The following is a 26290-nucleotide window of genomic DNA, read 5'->3' as shown; positions in this document are numbered from 1 at the left end:
GGAAAGTAGTTATTGCATTGTTTTGGTGAATACAGTATGAAATATGAGTGATTTGTCAGAAATCCTAATGAATCACTGTCTCATTATACTATCAGGATTATGGTGTTTTTTGTTACTCCTTGGTATGCTTTAGCCTTTTATACTGTTTATGCACCATTTTCATTTCTGCTGTAATAGACCATATATTTTAACTTGGGTGAACTTCATCTTAAGTAGTTGTTGTTACATGCCTTCTCTCCGTCTGTCTGTCTGTCTGTCTGTCTCTGTCTCTCTCTCTCTTCTTCTCGGGTGACCTGTCGCCTAATTGCCCTGGGGTCTTTGTTTTCCATTTTACCCATATTATGGTGGTTTCTTTTGATGTATTCAAAGTGAATGTTACTTTGGTTAAAATTTTTCATTCGTTTTTACTCAGTCTTTCAGTATCAACTCCTAGTGACTGTAGCAGATTTACCACTGGAAATTTGTACTATCACCACTCTGCCAGAGATTAAAGGGATCTTTTTTTAAGAGCTTTGACTTTTTAATAACAACTCTGGTCTTTTGTCCATCTTAAAGTCCAAGGTAGGGGAGACTGCATAACGAGTCTTAAAGAAGTAAGAACTTTACTTATCCTCCTCTTCTTTTTAAATCCAAAACCCACTGCCCTTGAATTGGATCTGACTCATAGCGACCCCTCCTTGGGTTTCCGAGGCGGTATTGCTATGGAAGTAGATCGCCCAATTTTCCTTCTGAGGAGTGGCTGGTGGGTTTGAACCTCCAGCCTTCTGGTTAGCAGTCAAATGCCTTAGGCACTACGCCACCAGAGCTCCCCTTTTAAAAATCTTACTACCTTTTTAAATTTCCAGGAACCCATTACTTTTTGAGCTTTGAAGTTCTCTTTTCTCCTCCACCTGTTTTATCCCCTATTTTTATAAAAAGGAAAGTGGCATGTTTGGACTCCAACAAAATATTTTATAGTTCTGAAATAATAAATGTAAATCTTGTTCTTATTGCTTAGTACATTTGACTTCTGTTAAAATCTTAGCTATCTACCTATGATTAATTCACAAAAATGTTCAATCTGAAACCTATTTCTTCTATCACTAAGAAGATGCTTCTGTTCTGCTTTTTAGACTATTTAGGGGGCATACAGTTTCTTTAATATTAGCATACAAAATACATCTTGTTTGTATTTGAAATCTTTATGCTTATCATCCATGCCAGTAGTAGTTGGAACTACTCAGGTAGTTCCAAAGTTGTCTATATACAACAGACAAATTATCTTGACTTTTCAATTTTATCTTTGCAGGATCTGCTACAAGTGACCAACTGCAAAACAAATCATAGTTCATAGAAGAGATTTGTTCAACACTGCAATGGTCAGATATGAACCCTGTTACTATAATACACTGCTTCTTGTTCTCTACAATTCATGACTTAAGTACTGAAATGCATACCAGTTATAATATATTGCCAATAATTAAATGGTAACCCTAGAGACTAATTAGATTGAAAATACCTAATTGATACATATACTCTTGTGCCTGGTACTTCACAAATTCAGCATAATGTCATTAGTCCAGGTCAACATCACTTTTATAAGAACACTGGTTAATTTGTATAAGATACTATATAGCTTTTTATGCTTTAGAGGTTAAACTATCTTTTGTGGGGGGAAAGGGGACTAATTTATTTTCTTCAAGATGTGGCTACTCTTATAAAAAGTTTTTGGGTTTTTTTGTTTATTTTTTAAATCAAAAGCCAATTGGAATAACGGTTTGTATAGGCTGATAAATACTCAAGGTGAAAAGCATTTTAATACTTGTCTTCAACTTGATTTGTCTGTTTAATTGTAAAGGATTATAAGAGTTACTGTTGCATTTTCTTGGCCTATACCTTTAAACTCTTCTTGTTGAGTTTCTTTGTGTTTACAAGGAAAGATTGAACTTCTTCTCATCAAAACTAGCTTTTTTCCACAAATAAATTATTGGGTTAAACTTGCACTAAAGTCTGCTCTGGTTTTTTACATACTAGATGGGCAGATTTCAGACCCCTTTTTTCTTTTTACAAATACAAAATAGCTATCTTAGTATTCCCTTTATATACCTGCCTTTACCTTCTTCTGTGTTTCCCATTCCTTTCCACACGTACACACACAATCCTTCTTTGTAAAGTATCCAGAAGATTGTCAATACATTAGGAAAGCTTGCTTCTCTTACATATTCAATCATTTGCTACAACAATGAAATTCTTATTCAGACTATCAATGCCTATTAGCTTTTCTAATATGTGGAGAAAATAGATTGAGTAGCAGCAGTACTATAGACAGGAAATACAATTCAACTGCTGAATGTCTACACCTCCCTGGTTTACAGCTTGCTGATTTAATTGTTATTATTAGTTTATTGTTTTACCTAATTAGATCTTAGAAAACAACCAATTGAGATTTTTGCATGATGAGAGAATTGTGTGCAACCAGTGATATGATTATAGTTCCTGAATGTATGCAGAAGTAAGCCTGAACATGTTTTAATATAAAAAAACCTTTCAATAGTCCCTGCCTTAAGGGAATATGATAATGTATACTATAACAAATGAACTTTATTCTTCTAACACATTAAGAATTATTTGAATTTTTTCCTGAAATGAAGTGCAGTTCCTGTGTATCTTGGTTTGGTAATGGTTTCATTTCTAGTCAATAACTTGTATCTTAATTTTTATTCGTACCAAAAGAATCCATTATATGAGCAGACTTAAAATTATGTATATTGTATATATGAAATGGCTTTTACTGAGAAGCTTATCTTCCACTTGCAAGTTTATGGAAATATCAGTATGTCAAAATAAATAAAAAGTGGGAGAATTTTTTTGCCGTGAGAAGAATGTGCTTATTGTTTTGAATGTCTTCCTTTTTTTATTGGGCTCCAGAATACCTCTAAACTGCAGGTGCAGTATTTCAACTAAAACATTAGCTAGTGAACTACTGATTTATAAACAAAACAATAACCCTGCTTTCTGAATTTAGAATGTTACCTATATAACCTCTTTGAGATTTGGAGATTAGGCCTATACAGATGTACATACATATGCCCATGCTTTCTTAGTTCTCTGTGTTTTTAATTTTCTCAGTTTGAGTTCTTAGAAAGTGTACAGATTCTCTTCATTTGTAAAAATAGCTGCCAGTAGAGTGATAAGGTGGTGGTGGTAGTGATGGTTGTTAGGTGCCACTCAGTTCATTTCTGACTCATAACAACTCTGTACATGTACAACAGAACAAAATACTGTCTGGACCTGAGCCATCCTCAAAATTGTTTCTTAGTTTGAACCCATTGTTGCAGCCACTGTGTCAATCCCTCTCATTGAAGGTCTTCTTATTTTGCACTAAACCTTTACCAAGAGTAATGGCCTTCTTCAGGGACTGGTCCCTCCTAATAACATGTCTGACGTAAGTGACACTATCTATCTCACCATCCTCACTTCTAAGGCACATTCTAGCTGTACTTATTCCAAGAGATCTTTTTGTCCTTCTGACAGTCCATGGTAGTATATTCATTACTCTTCACCAACACCACAACTCAGAAGGCATCAGTTTTATTTGGTCTTCCTTATTCATTGTCCAGCTTTCACTGCATATGCTTGAAAATACAATGGCTTGGGTCAGGCACACCTTAGACCTCCAAATGACATCTTTGCTTTTGAATGTCTTTTTTTTTTTTTTAATGCTTTAAGTAGGCCTTTTTGCAGCAGATGTTCCCAATGTCATTTGATTTCTTGGCTGCTGCTTTGATGGGCACTGAAAAAAAGGTAAGATTTTAAACAACTGACTCTTGAATTTTGTACAAATTATTTCTTAAAACTTCAATCACAAGGAAGCTCTCATTCTTGGTTTCAGAAAGTAGGCATTATCTCAGAGGAGTAATATACCAAATAGTATACTCAGTAGGGTTTTAGGTAATTAGTCAAATGTAATCAAGTGGAAAATGTTTTCAAGTCATGACTATACTTAGTTGACATCGAATTATACTGTGCAGAAAGTGAATCTTTAGGATTCAGGTTAGATTTTTCTTCGGAGAAAGTTATCTTTGAACGTTTACATCTAGCCAAGGTAGATTTTACTTCAACTTTTTGTCAATATCACAGCCTCTGCTTAACTCTTTTGATGTCATCTTGTCTGTTTATTCATTTTTCAGTCTGAATTCAATAAGGGTGTTCTTAATACCCATTTAATAGTATAAATGAATTGTTAAAGTAATTAAGTTGATGATAAAAGTGAAATGTGCTTTGTCCCTTGACTTTAATTTTACTTTTTATTTTTCTTTTAACTAATAAAATACAATAACATGAGATTGCCTGTGTGTAGATTGTTTTTCTGCTGCCCAGCTATCTCAAAACCATATTCTTTTGGCCAGATGTTCTGGATACTAGGGGGTGGATCTTGGACTACATTATAGCAGTTTGTTTAGTTGTCATGGGAATAACAACAGAACTCTGGTGGCATAGTGCCTAAGGCATTTGACTGCTAACCAGAAGGCTGGCGGTTCAAACCCACCAGCCACTCCTCAGACAGAAGATTGGGCAATCTACCTCATAGTGATACCGCCTCAGAAACCCAAGGAGGGGTTGCTATGAGTCGGATCCTACTTGACAGCAGTGAGTTTGATTTTTTTTTTTTTTGGTTTTTAATTTAGCTTTCTATTTTTTATTTTAATCTGAAAAACTGAAATCAATTAGATTGTGTTTGGGGTCTGTATGCCATTTGGGAAAAATCTCTCAAAAGCACAAATAATCAGTGGCTGGAAATGTTTAACTGTATGTGATTTGGTTGTGTTTTACAAGTTTGTCTCTAAGTAAGATGCTTCACACTCAGAACATGATTTTTTTAAATAGTCTGTGTTATATTTAAATCCAAGTTAGCCTATAAAAACTAACAAGTACTTAAACCAGCATTCCCCATTGTGTTCTATGAAACCATCATCCCACAGAGATGTTCCATGACAGTGGTTCCATAAGCAAATAAGCTTTGTACATGCTACATACTTTATCCTCTACTCCCTTGGAAACATATAACAGTGCACTTATATTAAAGGGTCTGAGAAGTCCTACTTAAAGGAACCTATTTAACTTGGTATAATCTAGCATTTTTCAAACTCGTTTCACCGTAACCACCATTGTTACTTTTCCTTCAAGTAATATCCCAAATAAGAGTAGGGGAAAAGACTGTTGTAATTAGTTGCTGTTGAGTCGGTTCCAATGCATGGAGACCTTTTGTATGCATAGTGGGACTACTTCAGAAGGTTTTCAAGACTGTGACCTTTCAGAAGCAGATCACCAAGCCTGTCTTCCGAGGCACCTCTGCGTAAGTGTGAACTGCCAACTTTTCTGGCCAGTAATTGAGCGATCTGCAATATAATATGAAAGCTGAACTTCCTCCTAAGGGAGGAAGGGAACAATAGTTCACCGGTGAAAGAGGGAAGGTATGGTAGCAATAGATGCACAACCTTTATGGATTGCCAAACATAAGAGTTAAATTTTTGATGATTTATATAAGAAACTGTAAACTGGATCCAGAACAGACAAGCATGTGGTTGGTGTAGTTTTTATTGATAGGACCATTGCTCCAACAAAACTTGCTGCTCTAAGCAGTTTTCCAAAACCACTTATCCATCCTGACCAGTTCTGGCATAGTTGGTAGACAAGCACATCTGTTGCTCATCAGTAAAACAGAGGAGACAGCAAGTGTCTCTGATTTGTGGCTCACACCCCCAAGCCTTAGTTAGCTGCCCTGGCACTGTTTCTTGGCTCTGGTACTTTAAATTTGGGTTTGACTAAACCCGTTTTTTGTATGAGGAATTATTTAGGGGAGGTAATTCTGAGAGTAGGTAAGCTGAGGGTGGATTTGGCAAGTGTTTAGTCATGATTTTATTGCAACTGCCCAACCTGAATTTTTTTTCTAGTACTCTGCCAAGTGACTGTTCAGTATTTCATTTCTACTGTGCCACCAGGGCTCCTTTCAGTTCTACCAATAGGAATTACTGCAGTTGGAAGGAAAATCCTATGAATTGTTGTTCCCTATTTTAATTCTTTCTGGAAGATGACAGTGTTGACCAGAAATGGAAAAAGATTGCACATGTTGATCTTTGAATCTTCTTATCATCTGACCTCTCTGTGTTAAGCAGAGGGGTTCTAAGCAGCTTTGCATTATTAGCCTTATTCTAGTAAATGGTTCATTCAAGAGAAGAAAAAAATAATTACCAATAATAAAGCTAATAACCTTTGGAAGAAGGAAGTTACTTGTTTAGTTACATTCCCTGTTCTCTGAAGTATCTCTTATATGTTGTTGTTGTAGTTGTGTTAGGTGCCGTCGAGTCATCTTCAACTCATAGCGACCCTATGCACAGCAGAACAAAACACTGTCCAGTCTCGCGCCAGCTCCACAATCTCTACTAGAGCCCATCGCCACAGTCACTGGTGTCAATCCATCTCATTGAGGACCTTCCCCTCTTTTGTCAACCTTCCACCTTACTAAGCATGACATCCTTCTCCAGGGAATGGTCCTTCTGACAATGTGACCAAAGTAGGTAAGATGAAGTCTGGCCATTCTCTCGTCCGAGGAGCATTCCAGCTGCACTTCCAGGACAGATCTGTTAGTTCTTTTAGCAGTCCATGGTACTTCCAGCATTCTTTGCCAGAACCACAACTCAAAAGCATCAACTCTTTTGCAGTCTTCCTTATTCATTGTCCAGCTCTCATGCATATGAGGTGACTGAAAATATCATGTCAGGCACACCTACTCCTCAAGGAGACATCTTTGCTCCTCACCACTTGAAAGAGGTCCTTTGCAGCTGACTTGCCTAGTGCTGTACATCGTATGATGATGACTACTGCTTCAATTGTACGACTAAGCAATGTGAAGTCTTTGACAACTTAAATCTTTTCTCCATTTATCATGATGCTGCTTACAGGTCTAGTTGTGAGGATATTTTTCTTTACATTGAGATGTAACCCATACTGCAGACTGTATTCTTCAGTCTTCATCAGTAAGTGTTCAAGTCACCCTCACTTTCAGCAAGCAAAGTTGTGTCATCAGCATATCACAGGTTGTTAATGATTCTTCCTCCAATCCTGATGCCATGTTTTTCTTCATATAGTTCAGCTTCTCAGATTATTTGCTCAGCATACAGATTGAATAAGTATGATGAAAGGATATGACCCTGATGCACCCCCTTCTTGATTTCAAAGCATGCGTGTCCCCTTGTTCTGTTCAAACGACAGCCTTCTGGTCTACGGGTAGGTTCATCATGAGTACAATTAAATGTTCTGGAATTCCCATTCTTCTCAATGTTATCCACAATTTGTTATGACCCACACAGTCGAATGCTTTTGCACAGTCAATAAAACACAAGTAAACATCTTTCTGGTATTCTTTGCTTTCAGCCAAGATCTATCTGACATCATCAATGATATCCCTTGTTCCACGTACTCTTCTGAATCCATCCTGCACCTCTGGAAGTTCTGTCAATATACTGCTGCAACCATTCTTGAATTATCTTCAGTAATATTTTACTTGCATGTGATACAAATGATATTGTTTGATAATTTCCACATTCTGTGGGATCACCCTTTGGAATGGGTACAAATCCAGATCTCTTCCAATCAGTTGGCAAGGTAGCTGTCTTCCAAATCCCTTGACATAACTGAGTGAGTACTTCCAGTGGGACATGTGTTTGTTGAAACATCTCAATGGGTATTCCATCAATTCCTGGAACCTTGTTCTTCGCCAATTCCTTCAGTGCAGCTTCGACTTTTTCCTTCAGTACCATTGGTTCTTGATCGTATGCTACCTCCTGAAATGGATGAAGATTGACCAGTTCTTTTTGGTACAGTGACTGTGTATTCCTTCCATCTTCTTTTGATGCTTCCTGAATCATTCAATATTTTGCCCATAGAATCTTTCAATATTGCAACTTGAGGCTTAAATTTTTCCTTAGTTCTTTCAGCTTGAGAAATGCTGAGCATGTTCTTCTCTTTTGGTTTTCTAACTCCAGGTCTTTACACGTTTCAATATAGTAATTGGCTTTGTCTGCTCAAGCTGTACTTTGAAATCTTTTCAGCTCTTTTATCTTGTCATTTCTTCCATTTGCTTTAGCCACTCTCCATTCAAAGGCAAGTTTCAGAGTCTCTTCTGACATACATTTTGGTCTTTTCTTCTTTTCTCATCTTGCTTTCTTCACAGATGATGTTATTGATGTCATCCCACAGTTCTCTGGTCTTCAGTCATTGGTGTTCAATGCATCAAATCTATTCCTTTTATGGTCTCTAAATTTAGGAGGGATATTATCAAGGTCATATTTTGGCTGTCGTGGACTTGTTCTAATTGTCTTCAAGTTGAACTTGCATATGAGCAGTTGATGGTCTGTTCCACAATCAGCTCCTGGCCTTGTTTTGGCTGAAGATACTGAGCTTTTCCATCGCCTCTTGCCACAAATGTAGTCAGTCTGATTACAGTGTATTCCATCTGGTGAAGTCCATGTGTATAGCCACTGTTTGTGCTATTGCAAAAAAGATATTTGCAATGAATAAGTTGTTGGTCTTGCAAAATTTATCACGCACTCCCCAGCATTATTTCTGTCACCAAGGCTGAATTTTTGAACTACCAGTGATTCTTTTTTTCCCCAACTTTTGCTTTCCAGTCACCAGTGATAATTAACACATCTTGATTGTACATTCAGTCAATTTCCTCATCTTTGGTTTTGGTGGTTGGTGCAAAAATTTGAATAATAGTCATATTAACTTGTCTTCCTTGTAGCTGTATGGATATTATCCTATCACTGACAGCATTGTACTTCAGGACAGATCTTGAAACATCCTTTGTGATGATGAATGCCACACCATTCCGCTTCAAATTGTCATTCCTGCCATAGTAGATCATATGGTTGTCTGACTGAAAATGGCCAAAACTGATCTATTTCAGCTCACTAATGCCTAGGATCTTTATGTGTTCCATTTCATTTTTTACAACTTCCAATTTTCCTAGATTCATACTTCGTACATTCCATGTTCCTGTTATTAATGTTTCCAGCTGTTTCTCCTCAATTTGAGTCATGCCAAATTGGATATGGATAAAGCTTTACTTTTTCCATGATGAAGCTTTACTTTATCCATATCAGTAAAGTTGGTTCTACTCTGATGATGCAGCTCTTTCCCAGTCGTATTTTGAGAGCTTTCTAACCTAAGGGGCTCATCTTCCTGCACTGTATCCGATAATGTTTCTGGGCTATTCATAAAGTTGTGCAGTAATGCATTAGACAATGTTTCTCTGCTATTCATAAGGTTTTCCCTGGCCAGTTCTTTCAGAAGTGACTGGCCTCTTCTTCCTAGTCTGTCTCAGCTATAAGCTGCATTGAAACCTGTGCACCATGTGTAACCCTGCTAACACATGAAACACCAGTGCCACAGCCTCAACCTCACAGCAACACGCAAGCCACCACAGTATGACAGACTGACAGACAAGTTTGTCTCGCTTAGCTGTTCGAAATATCTCTTATATGAGCAGTTACTTAAATACAATATACTTTCTTTTCATCTATGTGAAAATGACACTCAATTGAAAAATAAGCATATACTTTCTCTATGGTAGGGCACTATGCCAGATATGAGTGGTGAGACGGATGCAACACCCTGCCTGCCTTTAAAAAAAAAAAAAAAATTGGGAAGAATAAGAAGGAGTAAAATATGCTTACCCTCTCCAACCATGCTGAGGAGGACTTTTTGGGATGTCAGACTGGGAAAGATGGGCTAATTATAATTACCCAGATTTTGCTTAAATTCTTACATGTTTCCCTTAAAACCAAATTAAGAACTCTTCAATGAACTACTAGGATTCCTAGTGGCACAGTGATTAGCATGCTCAACTGTTAACCAAAAGGTCCACGGTTCAAACCCATCAGCTGCTCCACAGGAGAAAGATATGGCAGTCTCCTTCCATAAAGATTACAGCCTTGGAAACCCTATGGGGCAGGTCTTTTCTGTCCTATAGGGTTGCTATGAGTCAGAATCAACTTGACAGTGTTGGTCAGTTATCTACCACAGAATTGTTACTAAGCAGAATAGAAAGACTCACAGAATTCAGAAGTGGCCAGTTACTATTTTTTTAAACACCAAAGACTAATCTAAAAGGTTGAATTTCAGAAATTGAATTTGAAGCAGTGTGGACTATTGCCATTTAAGCCACTACTGCCATTTTAGAATGGGGCAGGGAGATAATGAGTTCTGGTTTTGAACCTCTTATATTTGAGATTCCCTTGAGACCTCAAGAAATGATTCCTCATGGTCAGGTCTGAGTCTCAGAGAAACCTGTCTAGGTTTAAGATAAATTTGGAGTCATCAGAAGGTAGAGTGTATTGAAGATGTGGGAATAGCTAAGATCATCCAGGGAAAAAGTGTCAGATGAGCTGAGCAGAGACCTGTAAGGGAGAGAGAGAAACAGGAAAGCCAAGACAGTATGTTTTCATGGAAACCAAGGGAAGGAATGTTTCCAGAAGAGGCTGTCAGCAGTGGAGCTGCTAAGAGGGCAAACATGACAGAGTCTTCATTAGGTTTAGGCTCCCTAGACTGTTGATGACCTTGCTGAGAATGATTTCACTGGCTTGTAAAGGTGAAATCCATATTACATTGGGTTGAGAAATGAGTGGAAGGTGAGAAAATGTACTGCATGTGTAGGCAGCTTGTACAAGAAGTTATAAAAGAGAAAATGGAGATGGAACATTCATCAGGGAGGGGCAATGATTTGTATGTTTATAGTTATTGTTTAGAAGTTATTTAGTATAAACTTTTGAGATGGGAAGAAAAGATTCACTTCTTGTATGAGTGCATACATTACTAGATAATGTTTAAAAATTAATCACCAGCAATAGCAGTTTGAAGAGACCTATGAAAGTGCCTAATCAATAACCCTGCCTTCCTGTTCTCTGAAGTAGCTGTCTCCTTATGTGCCTAAGGCATTTGACTGCTAACCAGAAGGCTGGCGGTTCAAACCTACTAGCCACTCCTTGGAAGGAAGTTAGGGCAATGTACTTCCATAGAGATACTGCCTCGGAAACCCAAAGAGGGGTCGCAAGGAGTCAGATCCAACTCGATGGCAATGAGTTTGGTTTTTTATCTCTAATTTACATAGTGTTTATTAAACATCTATCTCAGCCTTTTCTTTTTCTTTATGCAATGCCTAAAAAACACATCATTGCTTTCTATAGTGTGGGCTTATGAGATCTATGTTAATATTTTCCATTATTTTCATGTCATTTGCTTCCAAAAGATCATCTATTTTTAAACTATTAATTAGTTTCTAAGCAGATGGCACAGCAATTAAATCCTCTTCAGGATCAGAGGTTTTGGTATATATTAAGTTAGAACTCTAAACTATGGTTCTTTGTTCACACATCTTATTAACAAAAGTCAATGCATCCAAATTTTCATTATAAAAATTATCTACTAATGGCCTAAAAAAAAAGGCTCTTGAGAAAAATGTTTAAAACTACCACCCCTTATTTTTTGTTAAATGAAATTATGGACAGTCAAAGTGGCAGGTCTTAGAGAAAAAGAATATTCCAACACCCAAAAACAAAACAGAGCCAGACAGCTAGAAACTATTTTTGGACCTCAGCAGTCAAAGCATATCTTTTCAAAAGGATATCTGAGAAAAAGCAGATCTTAAGTTTACATTCTTTTGTTTAAACTGGGTGTTTATAAACTCAACTCAAAAACTTTCCTTACCAAACAGTAGCTTTGTAGAACAGTATCTTCCTGTCACCCACACTAGACATCCAAGTCATCTTTGACACCCTCCTTGCCCTCATCCCATTTTACCATTTACTCTGTCGATAATGCCTTCAAAATGACTCTTGAATCTGTCCCCTCTCTCTCTACCTACTCTTACTCCAGCCCTTTATTACTCATCTTCCAAGTAGTCTCATTCCATCAGTCCCTCCTCAGTCACTCTTGATAATCTACATCCATTCTATTCCTGGCTGTTAGCTACCCTTTTTAAAACAAATTTAACCATGCATTAAATATTCTCAGTTTAAATGTGCCTGGTTCTTAGGTGCACTCCTTGGAACAATCAACCATGGGAGATCAGAAGGGCAGCATTTGCACAGGGAGATAGCTCAGAGGGCAGGATTGCACAGAAAGGACTCAGAAAAGGTAATCACAGGGAGGAAGTGGGAAGAGGGCTGTGACAGGGGGATTGCAATCAATATCATGAAAACAAAATTTATATGAACTATTGAATGGAAAGCTAAGTTGCTTTGTAAACTTTAACCCAAATCACAATAAAAATAAATAAAACTGCCTGACTCCTTGTGGTCTGTAGAATGCAATATGAACTATTTACCCTTAGGTCCATTTTGCTCTGCAGTGGTCTCCTTTTCCAGCTGTATTTCTTTCCACCTTCTACTTGTCTCCTGGACTTGCATGAGGCTGGACCGCTCTTTTATCTCAAACATAGCCCTTCTTACCTTCTTTTTTCTCTGAATATCATCCCTGTACCACTCTGGTCTTTTCCATCTTTTAGGTCAAATTCTACCGGCTTCAGTAAGCTTTTTCGTATTATGATTGTTTTTCCTCTTTGAATCCCCATTATTACATTCTGTTTATTCCTCCCTTTTCATATTCTGCTCTGTGCTATAATTATTTGTGTTCCTGTCTGCTCTTGGCTAATCATGTCTTTCTCATAGTTTCTAACACATAGATGCACAGTAAATGTTTAATTGTTCTTGAGTCTTGAATTGAGATTAATGAAGCATTAGTCTCTGATTCCAATCATAATGATGGGACCCTAGTGTCAGTTTACAGCTGAGTGTGGAGAGAGGAACCAAGAAGACAGGTTGCATAAACTCTAGCACCATAGACCTATTTCTTAATCGGATGTAAAAAATATTACAGCTGCTTTATTCTTCCTTTTTTCTCTAGACCTAGACACCAAGCAACCTGCTGGATTTCCAAGGTAGTATTTATTTGAAGATTCCAATAGATGAGATTTTGGCTACCCCAGAAACATCTATCCTATTTAGTTTAAGCGAGTTTACCCAACCTGTCCAAGGCCTTACAGTATTCAGAGGTGCTAGGAATTTAACACATGGACCTTCTCTCAAGAAGGACTGACTTGACCAACTGTTTGCAAATGCTGGTTAGCAAGGAAACACAATGATATTTTACATTTTTCAGTGAGTCCATGGAGATAAAAATGTTCATTTCAGCAGATGTGTCCATTTTACTCAGAGAAAAAGGTGTCAGAACATTGTACCATCACCAAAAATAGCTTCCTGAAGGTACTGAGTGTCTGGATTTAGAAAGGTTAAAAATAAAAACCAAAACCATTTTTACATACTTTTCAAATAGTAGCAAAATATGATATACTTTACACAGAAACTTCCTCAGTTGTGCTTGTCACCAGCATAGTTTCTTGCATAACCCAAATGATACACATCTCTGCCAAGTTTTTGTAAATTCCCAGGGATTTTTTCATCTGCCTCTTTCAAGCTATTTATTGATACAAGAGGCTTCTGTAAAAGCAGTTCATTATCCACATGCATCTTAATCCAGTTGTGAAGAGAATTTGTTTTGGGATGTTATTCAATTCCAAGAGAATAAATTAAAAACCTGAGTGACTGGCTGGGTGTTTGGCAGCTGGGTTTTAGAATAGTTTTGTTCTTAAATCTGGTTTGCTTCAATTACACATTATCATGTCCTTCTTACATTCAAATGGCAGCAATAAGGTTTTGCTATTTAGCATAAAAGTGAAGGAAAACTTAAAAAATGTAAATTTGTGGAATTCACATTATGTTACACTGTTCAAAACAAATGATCTTTTTGTTTTACACAAAGATGGTAGAAGTAGCACCACCATGTTACATGTATTAGGATTTAATGAGACTGAAATCATTTACTCTGAAAAATAACACATACAATAAAAGGTTGAGATGACATAGGCTATTTCTAAGGTACTTCCAACACTAGCATGAGGTCCTCTGTAGATCTGAAAACATGATTACCAACAATACCTGCTATCATGGATTGAATTGTGTCCCCAGAAGACTCTGCCAACTTGGCTGGGCCATGATTCTCAGTAGTTTGGCAGTTATATAATGATGTGTTATGATGTGATCAGCCAATCAGTTGTTAAGGAGATTTAGCTGGGGTACAACACCCTTACTCAGGAAAACACCCTGATTTAATAATGTAAGAGGAGTTTCCCTGGACTGTGGCCTGTATCACCTTTTATCTTACAAGAGATTAAAGGAGAGAGAAGCTAGCAGAGAAGAACTTCAGTATCAACAAGAAAGAAGAGCAGAGAGCAGTGTGTCCCTGTGCTAAGAACCTTTTAGACTCAGGAGAAGATTGATGCCAAGATACATGGAGATCTCCAAGGAATGCCAGGCCCACAGTTGTTGAAAGGAGACAAAAACCTTCCTCCAAAGACAACAGAGAAATCCTCTCCTAGAGCTAATGTCCTGAATTCAGACTTGTAGCATTCTAAAGTAAGCTCTGGTAGTGTAGTGCCTGCCTTAGGCACTTGACTGCTAACCAGAAGGCTGGCGGTTCAAACCCACCAGCCACTCCTCAGAAGGAAGATGGGGCAATCTACTTCCCAAGTGATACTGCCTCGGAAACCCAAGAAGGGGTCGCTATGAGTCAGGTCTGACTCGACGGCACATAACAACAACAAAGTGTGAAAGAATATATTTCTATTTGTTAAAGCTATCCACTTGTGTTAGAGTATCACTATATAACAAAGACATCTGCTAACCAGAAAACTGGTTTCTAACTTTCATTTTTATCCTCAGTGTAACATCAATATTCACTGTAAAAAAACATTGTCAGATTCTTAGAGCAGCGTATAAAGAATGTTGCCTAGATACAGAATATTACAAATACTTTAGGAAATCAGAGAATGCCTTTCGTAGAAGGTGTGCTGTCAGGATTCTTGGTTGCAAGTAATAGAAATCAAATCCTTAAACAAAATAGGAACTTACGGCTTAAATAACTGTAAAGCCCAGAGGTAGATCTGGCTTTAGATATGTCTGGTAAACCAAAAAAGAATCAAACTCACTGCCATCGAGTCAATTTTGACTCATAGCGACCCCCTTTGGGTTTCCGAGGTGGTAAATCTTCATGGAAGTAGATTGCCCAGTCTTCCTTCCACAGAGTGGCTGGTGTGTTTGAACCGCCAACCTTTTGGTTAGTAGCCTTCTGGTTAGCACTCTGCCACCAGAGCTCCTTAGATATGGCTGGTACATAGCTGAAATTTAATACAATATGTTTTGGTTACCTCTGTGTTGCTCTAACAGAAAATACCACAAATGGGATGGCTAGAACTAACAGGAATTTATTCTTTTACAATTTTGAACGCTTTAAATCCAAGTTCAAAATGCCAGGCTCTAAGGGCTGGATGAAAGCCCCTCAGCCTTGGACTTCAGCTCTGCCTTCTGCTCCCAGTCCACTGAAGCTGGAGGCCTTTCTTCATTCAGACAACTGCTGGCTGCTGAGGCTGACAAGCCCAAGGTTGACAAGTAAAAAGGCATAGTCCCAATGTTACCAAACAACACAGCAGGCCATCAATTCAAGTCCAGATGAAGTCCCAAGATCAGCAGGGCATGGCAGGCTGTTGAACGACAACTTGGCTACATGTAGGGTACAAGAGACCATTCCCAAAGTTGTATCTTATAAACGGGACACAGACCACATCCCTTAAGCAGCTACTCAGCTGCTTGACCATGGAGTTTGTTACAAGTCTTATCATGGGGAATAACTACATCCAGCTACCCAGCCATTCAATGAGGCCCAGCCAAGTTGACACACAAACTTAACTACCACACCATATCTAAAACTCATTCAGTGGCACTTCTTAAGTAACTAGCAATAATAATAGCTAACATTTATTGAGCACTTTCGTTCTAGAAATTGTTGTAAGCGTTGTCTTTAAATATTTCATCTTCAAACAAAGTAATTAATGGCACTAAAGTAATTAATAGCACGGAGCTCTGGTAGCATAGTGCCTAAGGCACTTGACTGCTAACCAGAAGGCTGGCGGTTCAAACCCACCAGCCACTCCTCGGAAGGAAGGTTGGGCAATCCTACTTCCGTAGTGATACTGCCTCAGAAACCCAAGGAGGGGTCGCTATGAGTTGGGTCCCACTCGATAGCACATAACAACAACTGTTCAGCTTATCATTTTATTCATGCCTCTGTCTAATGTTCCCTCCTCCATGATCACTAAAACCCCCCCTACCCTGTTTTATATTTCTTCATAGCATTTATCACTCTTGAAATTATCTACTTATTGTTCTTGTTTTTGTTGATCTCCCTTTCCACTATGATGCAGTCTCCATGAGGGTAGGGATTTTCTCTGTTCATGACATGTCCCTGATGCCCAGAGCAGTACCGGGCACATAGTGAGTCCTCTGTATTTGTTGAATGAATAAATTTAGTTCCTCCCAACAACCTATGAGATAGATAAGGTAGATAGTATTATACCTTTTAGATAGATGAGGTATGCTCAGAAAGGCGAAATAAATACCTCAGATCTATTGGCTGATAAGACTTTGGGACTAAAGTGAAACGAAAATCCCACTCTCTTCACTCTCGGACCTGAGCATTTTCACTGCACCACCACGGGCTGCCTGATGTCTGTTTTTCTTTTCTTTGCCTCTAATGTGGTCATAAAACATTTCTAAAATTACTGTCTACTTCACTCATCACAGCATCCAAACCACAGATAAAATTGACTATAGTGTTTGAATTTTAACTTGCTATTTTATGCTGTGGTTTTTCTATGGCTAAAACTTTGAAATATTTATAAATCTGTGCCCTTTTCTCCATCTCCTATTCTATATGCTGTCAAAATAGTCAGCTAAGTCCAGATAGGTAAGAGACAAGTATTGATTTGGGTGAAGGGAAAGGCAATATACCAGATCAAGTGACCAACACGATAACACTTAAGGAAGACACAGAGAGGTGCACAAGAGGTACAGACAACAAAGATATACCCTTTTACATACACAATACTGCATTATCAGTGATAACAAACATCAATCTATGTGTAGATACATAGGTAGACAGGCTGAATGAACAGGTATGTCTAGGCAAAAGGGAATATACTCAGAAGGAAGACTGGGCAATCTTCCATAGAGATACCACCTCAGAAACCCAAGGAGGGGTTGCTATGAGTTGGATTTGACTCAACGGTATTGAGTATTGTATATATAGTATACATACAAGATTGGCAGACTCTATTTCTACATACATGATTGTATGTGCTGTAAGAATGTCTCTCTCTCTCTCTCTCTCTCTCTCTCTCTCTCTCTATATATATATAATAGAGTTAATAGGAGACAAAGTTATGATAACTTCTTAGCCACAGCCAACCACCCTGAGGGAGCAAGGTGTTGGTACCCTGGGACCAAGGTCACGGGGGACATCAAGCTCAATTGGCATACTACACAAAAACATTGTTCTAAGGAAGATAGGACAATCTACTTCTGTAGTGATACTGCCTTGGAAGCCCAAGGAGGGGTCGCTATTAGTTGAGTCCAACTCGACGGCATATAACAACAACAACATCCTACTTTGGTGAGTAGTGATTGGGGTCTTAAAAGCTTGCAAGCAAAAAAAAAAAAAAAAAAGAAGAAGAAGAAGAAGGTGGGGACCAGGTTTGCTGGTCCAATAGAGCCTGGTGAAACCACTGAGACTATGGCCCCTACCTAGCTGCCCTTCAGGTCTGGAATTGAACCCACATCTGTGGTTTCCAGCCAAACAAAGTGCAGGCAAGTGAGTTAAACATTTACCTCAAGTAGACACACACCCTGGAGAGAACAATCATGGGAGAAGGAAGGGCTGCTTATTCACAGGGAGACAGCTCAGGGCGCAGAAGAGTATGGAGGGAGGGATGGACACTGGGAAGAGGTGGCTATGGGGAGGAAGTGGGAGGGGAGCTGTTGTATTGTAAATTTTGGTCAATGACATGAGACAAAGTATATGTGAACTGCTGTATGGAAAGTGAATTTGCTCTGTAAATCTTCACCCAAATCAAAATAAAATTAAAAAAAAAAAAAAAAGCTTGCAAGCAGCATTTAGATGCAACAATTAGTCTCACCTCATCTGGAGCAAAGAAGAATGAAGAAAACCAAAGATGCATGGAAACAGTTAGTCCAAGGAATCCTCAGCCTATATGGCCATGTGAGCTTCAATCTATATATGACCATAAGACCAGAAGAACTAGATGGTGCCCAGCTATCACTATAAACCACTGGGAAAAGGATCAGTGCAGGAGATCCTGGATAGAGCAGGAGAAAAATGTGGACCAAAACTCAAAGTCATAAAAAAGACCAGGCTTACTGGTCTGACAGAGACAGGTGAAACTCCAAGGACTGGAATTGAACTTACTCTCGTGGCTTCCAGCCAAACAACAGACAGGCATGTAAGGTGAACATTTATACCAAGTAGGTACACTCCTAAGAACAATCATGGAAGATCAGAAGGGTAGTATGTTCATAGAGAGGTAGCTCAGAGGGCTGAAATGCTTAGGAAAGACAGACACAGGAAAAAGGTAACCACAGGAAGAGGGAAGAGAGCAGTTATGTTATTGTGATTGTAGTAAATGTAATGAAACAAGATGTGTATAAACTGCTTTAGGGAAATTAATTTGCTCTGCAAACTTTCACCCAAATCACAATAATAGTAAGAGACCAAAAGGGTAGCATTTGCCCATGCATACCATTCAGAAGGTGGAACTGATAAGTAAGAAGGGCAAAGGGAAATGGTAACCATAGGGAGGTGCTGGGAGGAATGTTGCTACATTGTGGGGACTGGAATCAATGTCACAAAAAAAAAATGTGTATGAACTGTTGAATGGCAAACCAATTTGCTCTGCAAACTTTCACCCAAATCACAATAAAAAGTTAGCTAAGTCCAAGTCCTTGTTTAATTTCAATGAATTAATTCACTTACTCAGTATGGATTTAAACCCCTGTTCTGTTATTTACTAGCATAAGTAATTTTATCTCTCTGAGCCTCAGTTTCCTTGTTTAGTAAATGGAATGATAATAGTACCTACTTCATAAGGTAAAGGATTAAATGAGATTATGCAAAGTATCTGGCATATGTTGTTGTTTGTTGTTGTTATGTGCCCTCGAGTCCACCCGACTCATAGCAACCCCTCCTTGGGTTTCCAAGGCAGTATCGCTACGGAAGTAGATTGCCCAACCTTCCCTCTGAGGAGTGGCTGGTGGGTTTGAACCGCCAGCCTTCTGGTTAGCAGTTAAGTGCCTTAGGCACTATGCTACTAGCCATTGCTCAATAAAAGTAGTTATGAACTGTAAGATTATGCTCCATACTCTCATAGGTGTGAAGATATAGCACTGAACAAGCCAGATTTGGGCCCCTCTCCCTCAAAACTTTCAGGCTTATAGGCTGAAAGAAATACAAGAAAAAAATACAACAACATACATCAGTAACTCTAAGGGAAGGGTGTCAATCTTGGAGTTATCCTTGGTTCCTCTCCTACTGTCACACTCCACATCCAATCCATCAGCAAATCATTAGTTCTACCTTCCCCAAAACATCCAGAATCCTGCCACATTTCACTACCTTGACTGCTGGCACCTGGTTCAGACCTTGATCAACTCTCCTTCAAATACTATAATATCCTGCTAACTCACAGCTTACAACCTTGTCCCCTACAATTTATCCTCCACAGAGCAGTCAGGGATGATGATCATGTTAAACCTTAAGTCAACATGTGCCACTTGTGTTAGGCAGAATAATGGTCACCCAGTTGTCCATGTCCTAATCCTTAGAATCTGTGAATATGTTACAACAGCAAAAGGGACTTTGCAGATGCAATTAAATTAAGGAACATGAGATGAGGAGGTTATTTTGGATTTTTTAGGTGGTCCCAACCTAATCATGTGAATCCTTAAAAGTGGAGAACATATCCCAGGTATGTTCCATAGTCAGATGTGACTATGGAAGAAAGGTCAGAGAGATGTGACATTGCTGGCTTTGAAAATGGAGGGAAAGGGCCAAGAGCCAAGGAATGTGGCCTTCAGAAACTGGAAAAGGTAAGGAAATAGATTATGCTCCAGAAAGGAATACAGTCCTGCCAACACCTTGATTTTAGCCCAGTGAGACCCATGTCAAACTTGTGACCTCCAGAACTGTAAGATAATGTATTCTGTTGTTTCAAGCCTCTAGGTTTGTGGTAATTACAGCAGCAATAAAAACTAATACATCATTTTGCTTAGAACCCTCCAGGGGCTCCCCATTTCAAACAAGCTCCCCATACTTCCCTGACCTCACTTTCCCCTGCTAGCTCTGGTGTCCAGCTACACTGGTCTCCTTGCTGCTCCTTGACCACTTAAGCACTCTCTAGCCTTAGGGTCTTTACACTGGATGTTCTTTCTTCATGGACTGTTCCTCTCTCAGGAAGCCAGTGGGCTTTCTCTTCCTTCCTTTGATCTCTGCTGAGATGTTACCTTTTCAAGGAACCTTTCCTCAACCACCCAAAATAGTCACATGACCCTTGTCCTTTGGCATACTGTACCTGCCTTCCCCTGCTTTGGTTTTCTCATTAATACTTATCATTACCTGACATTATTTAATCATTTGTTTATTACCTCTCCCTTACTTTCCCTCTGGAAAAATATGAGCTCATGCAGGCAGGGACTGTATCTCCTCTGCAACTGCATCTTCTTGCACGGGGTAAGTGCTCAGTAAATACTGAGTGAACTGAATGAATAAATGATGGAAGGAGAGAGGAAAAGAAGGGGGTAAAGTGGAAGTACTGTGGAAACTCGGAGTACATCTGAAGCAGTGGGAGGGAATGAGGGAAGAACAAAAATGAAGTTGCGTGGGAGATAACCAAATGGAGAGAGTGAAATGTTTTACACAGAGGGAACAGCATGTGTGAAGATCTGGAGGTCACAGAACTGGACAGGAGGGTGGAGCATACAAATGCAGCAATGTTGAGCATTTGAAGTTATTTCAAGCATTTTAGACTTACTGTTAACTGCTTAGGGAAGTATGACACAGTGGCTAAGAGTTCTGACTCTGGAGCTAGACTGCTGCTTGAGTTCAGTTCTTGGCTCTGCCTCTTACTAGCTATGGGACTGTGGGCAGGTTACTCACCATCTCTGTAAGATGAATATGGCAATAACTCCTTTTTTTCTAGGGTTATTGTGAGGAATTAGTGAATGAAATTCATGTAAAATGTTTAAAATAGTGCCTGGTACCTTGTAAGTATGGTGTGTTAACTACTATTATGGGCAATAGGGAGCTACTAAGCAGTTCTGGTGGTGTAGTGGTTAAGGCATTTGGCTGGTAACCAAAAGGTTAGTGGTTTGAACCTACCAGCCACTCCTCGGAAGAAAGATGGGGCAGTCTACTTCCGTAAAGATTTACAGCCTTGGAAATCCAAAGGGGGTCACTATGAGTTGGAATCAACTCAATGGCTGTGAATTTTGTTGGTTTTGGTGGGGGCTTCTGAGATTTTATACAAACCAGTGACATGATAGGACTTGTGTTTTTAAAAGGCTTGCTATCTCACTCAGAGGAGAGAATGATTTGAGCAGGGCTAAACACTTTGCATGAGGTCCACTCATTAACTGGCTGTCTTCTGAAAAAAGTTTTATATGAATATGAGACCTTTTTTGAGCTAAAATTAATTACTTTTAATCTCAGAAATTTCTACTACATACTTCAGTGTGAGTTGGATAGCTCAGTATGAAGTGATAAAAATAGTTTTTACTTATGGTAGAGTGCTTTTCAAACTTCAGGCTGTGATTCATTAGCGGGTCATAAGTCAATTTAGTGGGTCAAACCAGCTTTTAAAATAAAAACAATAGCATTTGAAAGGGTTGTGTGATATTTCCAATTCATATATGTGTGTGTGTGTGTGTGTGTGTGTAAATTCGATATATAAACTCACATTCACTGGTCATCAGGTGAAATATATTTCTGACCAAGGATCCTGCTTTCCCAAGTTTTCACACTGCTTCAGAGGACCTGTTCTAATTCTTGTTCTGCAAGCTAGCTGTGTCATTCTGGGTGAGTCCTTTCCAGGATCTCAGAGGTCCTTACAACTCTGTAAAACTCTCATGACTCTAGATGAAGGAAATACTCCATTTGGGTGTATGACCAAATGTCTTGCTGTGATCTATAAAGGGCAAAACCCAATCACTCCTCAAGGCACAGACCTTGAGGAGGCAATTGGAAAAGCACAAGCCATAGTAGAACAGCTGCAGGAGGCCAATTCCAGATCCCAAAGTACCTTGTGTTTCCAAGTTAGAACGTGGGAGGGAGGGTGGGGAGGTGTGAATTGCTTATCTCCATAGTGCCACCCACCCCTCTGCCTTGAGAGTCACGTTGACAAGCTGCTGACAGCTCTGTGGCAATGCCCCTGCCTACCCTGGCCCTCCCTTCAGCTGCCAATTATGGAATCAGCCGAGGAGAACAGTGAGGGCTGGTATGTCCAACAGAAGAATGGAGGTCCCCACCTGCCCAATGGTAGTCTCAGCTGAACTTCTTTGCCAGACGGTTGCCTGTGAGGTCAGCTGCTCCTTGGGTGGAGGGGAGGGTTGTTTCTGGCTAATTGGATGTCTGTAGCAATATAACCAATGTTAGTGGTGCTACACACCCTTTCTGTCAATGGCAAGCTGCCACTGAAATGAACTCACCTATTAGTTTTGCTCTAGCAAATCTAGTTCTCTGAGAGAGGTAAGAAAGACAGGAGTCAGAAATGTAAGAACTAAAGTAATGGTGGCTGGAACCAGAAGAATGGAATTATTTCTGGTTTTGAACACAACTGTGTTGTGACCTGTCACATGTAGAAATCACAATACACAGAACATTAGAGACAGTTAGGGAACTGAGGCTGGGGTGGGTACCAGTAACAATTTGTACTCCTGGGCTCTGTCACTTCTCGTACAGTTTATTCCTCGTTGTGGCTATTTTTACTAACTTGAAATGCCATCTTTCCCATAGCATTCCCAGAGCACACACATCTGGTGTTTTGAATATGTAGTTTTGGACTTAGAGCATTTTGGCAAGCATTTGTTTTGGTGCAAAGAATGGGCTATTAGTAATGCCAACATTAGAATGTTTTAAAAAGGAATACTTCCCTCCGGCAAAACAAAGCCTCTTTTTAAAAGACTCTTTCTGAAGTCATAATTGTTATATAGACTGTACTATGATGAAGGATGGTGTTCAAAGGATAAAGTTCACCCCTCTCCCTTTTTAACAACAAGCCATCTGGTTATTATGAGAGATTAAGGAATAAGGCATCTAAAAACCTTGTTTGACAGATAGTTTGGGTAGGTAGATTCTTATCTTTTCTAGAAAAAGATGTATTTGACTCTGTTCCCATTGTTGATAAAAACTGAAGAAATGCTATTAATTTCAGCCATGGAAGTCAATAGTTTGATTTTATTTCTCAATACCAATTTTATCAATTAGTATATGATGCATAAGCCTTACTATGTTAAACAGGATTTCTGGCCTAAAGGCAAAAAACAAGTTCTTTGTGTAGGGATTTTAATGGACATCTAACACTGATTTTTATTTTTAAATGGGATTTGGACTTTGCCCTTTGTTAACTTTTTTTTTTTTTTAACTTTTTATTGAGATTTGGGTGAAAATTTACAGAGCACATACATCAGTTTTCCACTCAACAATTCGTACATATTTTGTTTCATCCCATTGACTGCAATCCCCAAAATGTAACAGCATTCATCCCACTTTCTCCTGGTGTTTGTCCTTCTTTCCTATCCCTTCCTGCCTTCTGAACTTTGTTTCTGGGTAAATGCTGTCCTTTTGATTTCAAATGTTTGATTGTTCTAAGGAGTGCTACCTCCTGGTGTTACTGTTCACCTTACAGGCATGTCTACTGTATGGCTGAAAGTTGAACCATGTGCATGAGTTCAGCTCCAGGCTTGAAAGGTGTCTAAGGGTCATAGTCTCAGAGGTTCTACCAGTCTCTATAAAACCAGTAACCAAAGGAAAAAAAACAAACTCACTGCTGTTGAGACTCATAGCGACCCCTCCTTGGGATTCTGAGGCAGTATCTCTACTGAAGTAGATTGCCCAACCTTCCTTCCGAGGAGAGGCTGATGAGTTTGAACCACCAGCCTTCTGGTTAGCAGTCAAATGCCTTAGGCACTATGCCAAGTTTAATCTTTTTTCTGACTTAAAATGTTCCACATTTTTCTCCCACTCTATCTGGGGTCTCTTACTGTGACCCTTTCCAAAGTGGTCAATAGTGGTAGCTGGGTAACATCTAGTTCTTCTGGTCTCAGGGCATGGAGGCTGAAGTTCATGTGGTCCATTAGTTACTTTAACTAATTTTCCCATGTGTCTTTGAGTTTCTTTACTCTTCTTTGCTTCAGACAGGGAGAAGCCAATAATTGCACCTTAAATGCTGCTCACAAGCTTTTAAGACCCCAGTTGCTAATCACCAAAGTTAACACTGTGAAAATTTTAAGTAACTGTAGAATCAGGAAACCTAGCTTAAATGTCACTTCCCCAGAAAGGTCTTCCCTGATTTCTTGTTGCTGTTGTTTGCTGCCTGTTTTGGTTACCTAGTACCACTCTAACAAGAATATACCACATATGGGATGGCTTGAAGGAACAGGAGTTTATTCTCTTACAGTTTGGAGGCTTTAAGTCCAAGTTCAAAGTGCCAGGCTCTAGGGGGTGGGTGAAAGCCCCTCAACCTTGGGCTTCAGCTCTGTTTCCTGCTCCTAGCACACTGAAGCTGGAGGCTTCACTTCACTCAGCTGCTGGCTGCTGAGGCTGACAAGCCCAAGGTTGACAAGTAACAAGGCACAGTCCTGAAATTACCAAACCACACAGCAGGCCATTAATTCAAGTCCATTGTAAGTCTCAAGGTCAGCAGAGCATGGCAGGCTACTGAACAACGACATGGCTATGCACAGGGCTCCAGCGTGAGCTAGAGACCATTCCCCAAGGCATCTCCTTATATACAGGAAGCAGCCCATATCCCAAAGGCAGCTACTCAGCTGCTCACAGTAGATTCCACCATGGAGTTGATTACCAGTCTCATCATGAGGAATACTATATCCAGCTGCTCAGCCACTCAACCAGGCCTAGCCAAGTTGACACACAAACTTAACTACCACACTGTCATGTAGTCTTTTAATGTTAGTTTAGTCCTTCTCAGTTCTCATAACACCGAGTACTTCCCCAGCTCTTGTCCTACTTTTAATTATGTGTTTAGTGTCTGTTATCCTCATTAGACTATAAGGTCCTTAGAAGCAAGAACTGTGTCTGTCTTTTTCACCGCTCAGTCTCTTACACTTTCATACAGGGCAAACCAAACCAAACAAAAAAAACCCCACTGTCTTCGAGTTGATTCTGACTCACAGTGTCCCCCAGAGGGTTTCCAAGGCTGTAAATCTTTATGGAAGCAGACTGTGTCATCTTTCTTCCATGGAGTGGCTGGTGGGTTTGAACTGTCAACTTTTTGGTTAGCAATCCAATGCCTTAACCAGAGCTCCTTGCCGTCAAGTCAGATCCGACTCATAGTGACCCCTCCTTGGGTTTCTGAGGCAGTATCACTATGGAAGTAGATTGCCCAGTCTTCCTTCCGAGGAGTGGCTGTGGGTTTGAACCACCAGGCTTCTGGTTAGCAGTCAAATACCTTAGGCACTATGCCACCAGAGCTCCCCTTTGGTACATGTTGTTGTTGTTGTTGTTTGCCGTCGAGTCGGCCCTGACTCATAGCGACCCCTCCTTGGGTTTCCGAGGCAGTATCACTACAGAAGTAGGATTGCCCAAACTTCCTTCCGAGGAGTGGCTGGTGGGTTTGAACTGCCAGCCTTCTGGTGAGCAGTCAAGTGCCTTAGGCACTAAGCTACCAGAGCTCCCCTTTGGTCTTTGTTGCTTATGGTTTGTGAAGGAGCACCACCTCTAACCAACAAGTACAATTCATTCCAGTTAGACTGGAATGAATTGTACTTGTTGGTTAGAGGTGGTGCTCCTTCACAAACCATAAGCAACAAAGTCAATGCCCTTAAAAGAAGTCAGTACTCTATAAAACACCACCTTTGGCTGGTATGGCTGCAGCCACTGTGTTTGTCTCGATGTGTCATTTAGTTCTCTGACATACATTTTTCCCCAAGCCAAAAAGGAGATGGGTCTTTTCTGCTGGAGGCAACAGACTATTATTGTTAGTGAAGATTTCTGAACATGGAAAGAAAAAACTGTTGATACCTGACTAATGGATTTTTCCACCTTGATTCAT

The 26290-nt window shown here is 39.5% G+C and overlaps 1 protein-coding gene across 1 annotated transcript in view; it reads left to right on the top strand.

Moving 5' to 3' along the window:
- Nucleotides 1–1326, top strand: part of PPP1R2 (protein phosphatase 1 regulatory inhibitor subunit 2) — a 31212-nt gene extending 29886 nt beyond the window's left edge. Inside the window, exon 6 of the mRNA XM_007948014.2 lies at nt 1289–1326. Coding sequence (XP_007946205.1) covers nt 1289–1326 — 38 coding nt within the window. The remainder of the gene's footprint in view (nt 1–1288) is intronic.
- The last annotated feature ends 24964 nt before the right edge of the window (nt 1327–26290 follow it).

The sequence above is a fragment of the Orycteropus afer genome, unplaced genomic scaffold (genome assembly GCF_000298275.1).
Source record: "Orycteropus afer afer isolate SDZICR_OR568_19922 unplaced genomic scaffold, OryAfe1.0 scaffold00198, whole genome shotgun sequence".
NCBI lineage: Eukaryota > Metazoa > Chordata > Mammalia > Tubulidentata > Orycteropodidae > Orycteropus > Orycteropus afer.
This window is presented reverse-complemented; position numbering and strand designations above follow the sequence as displayed.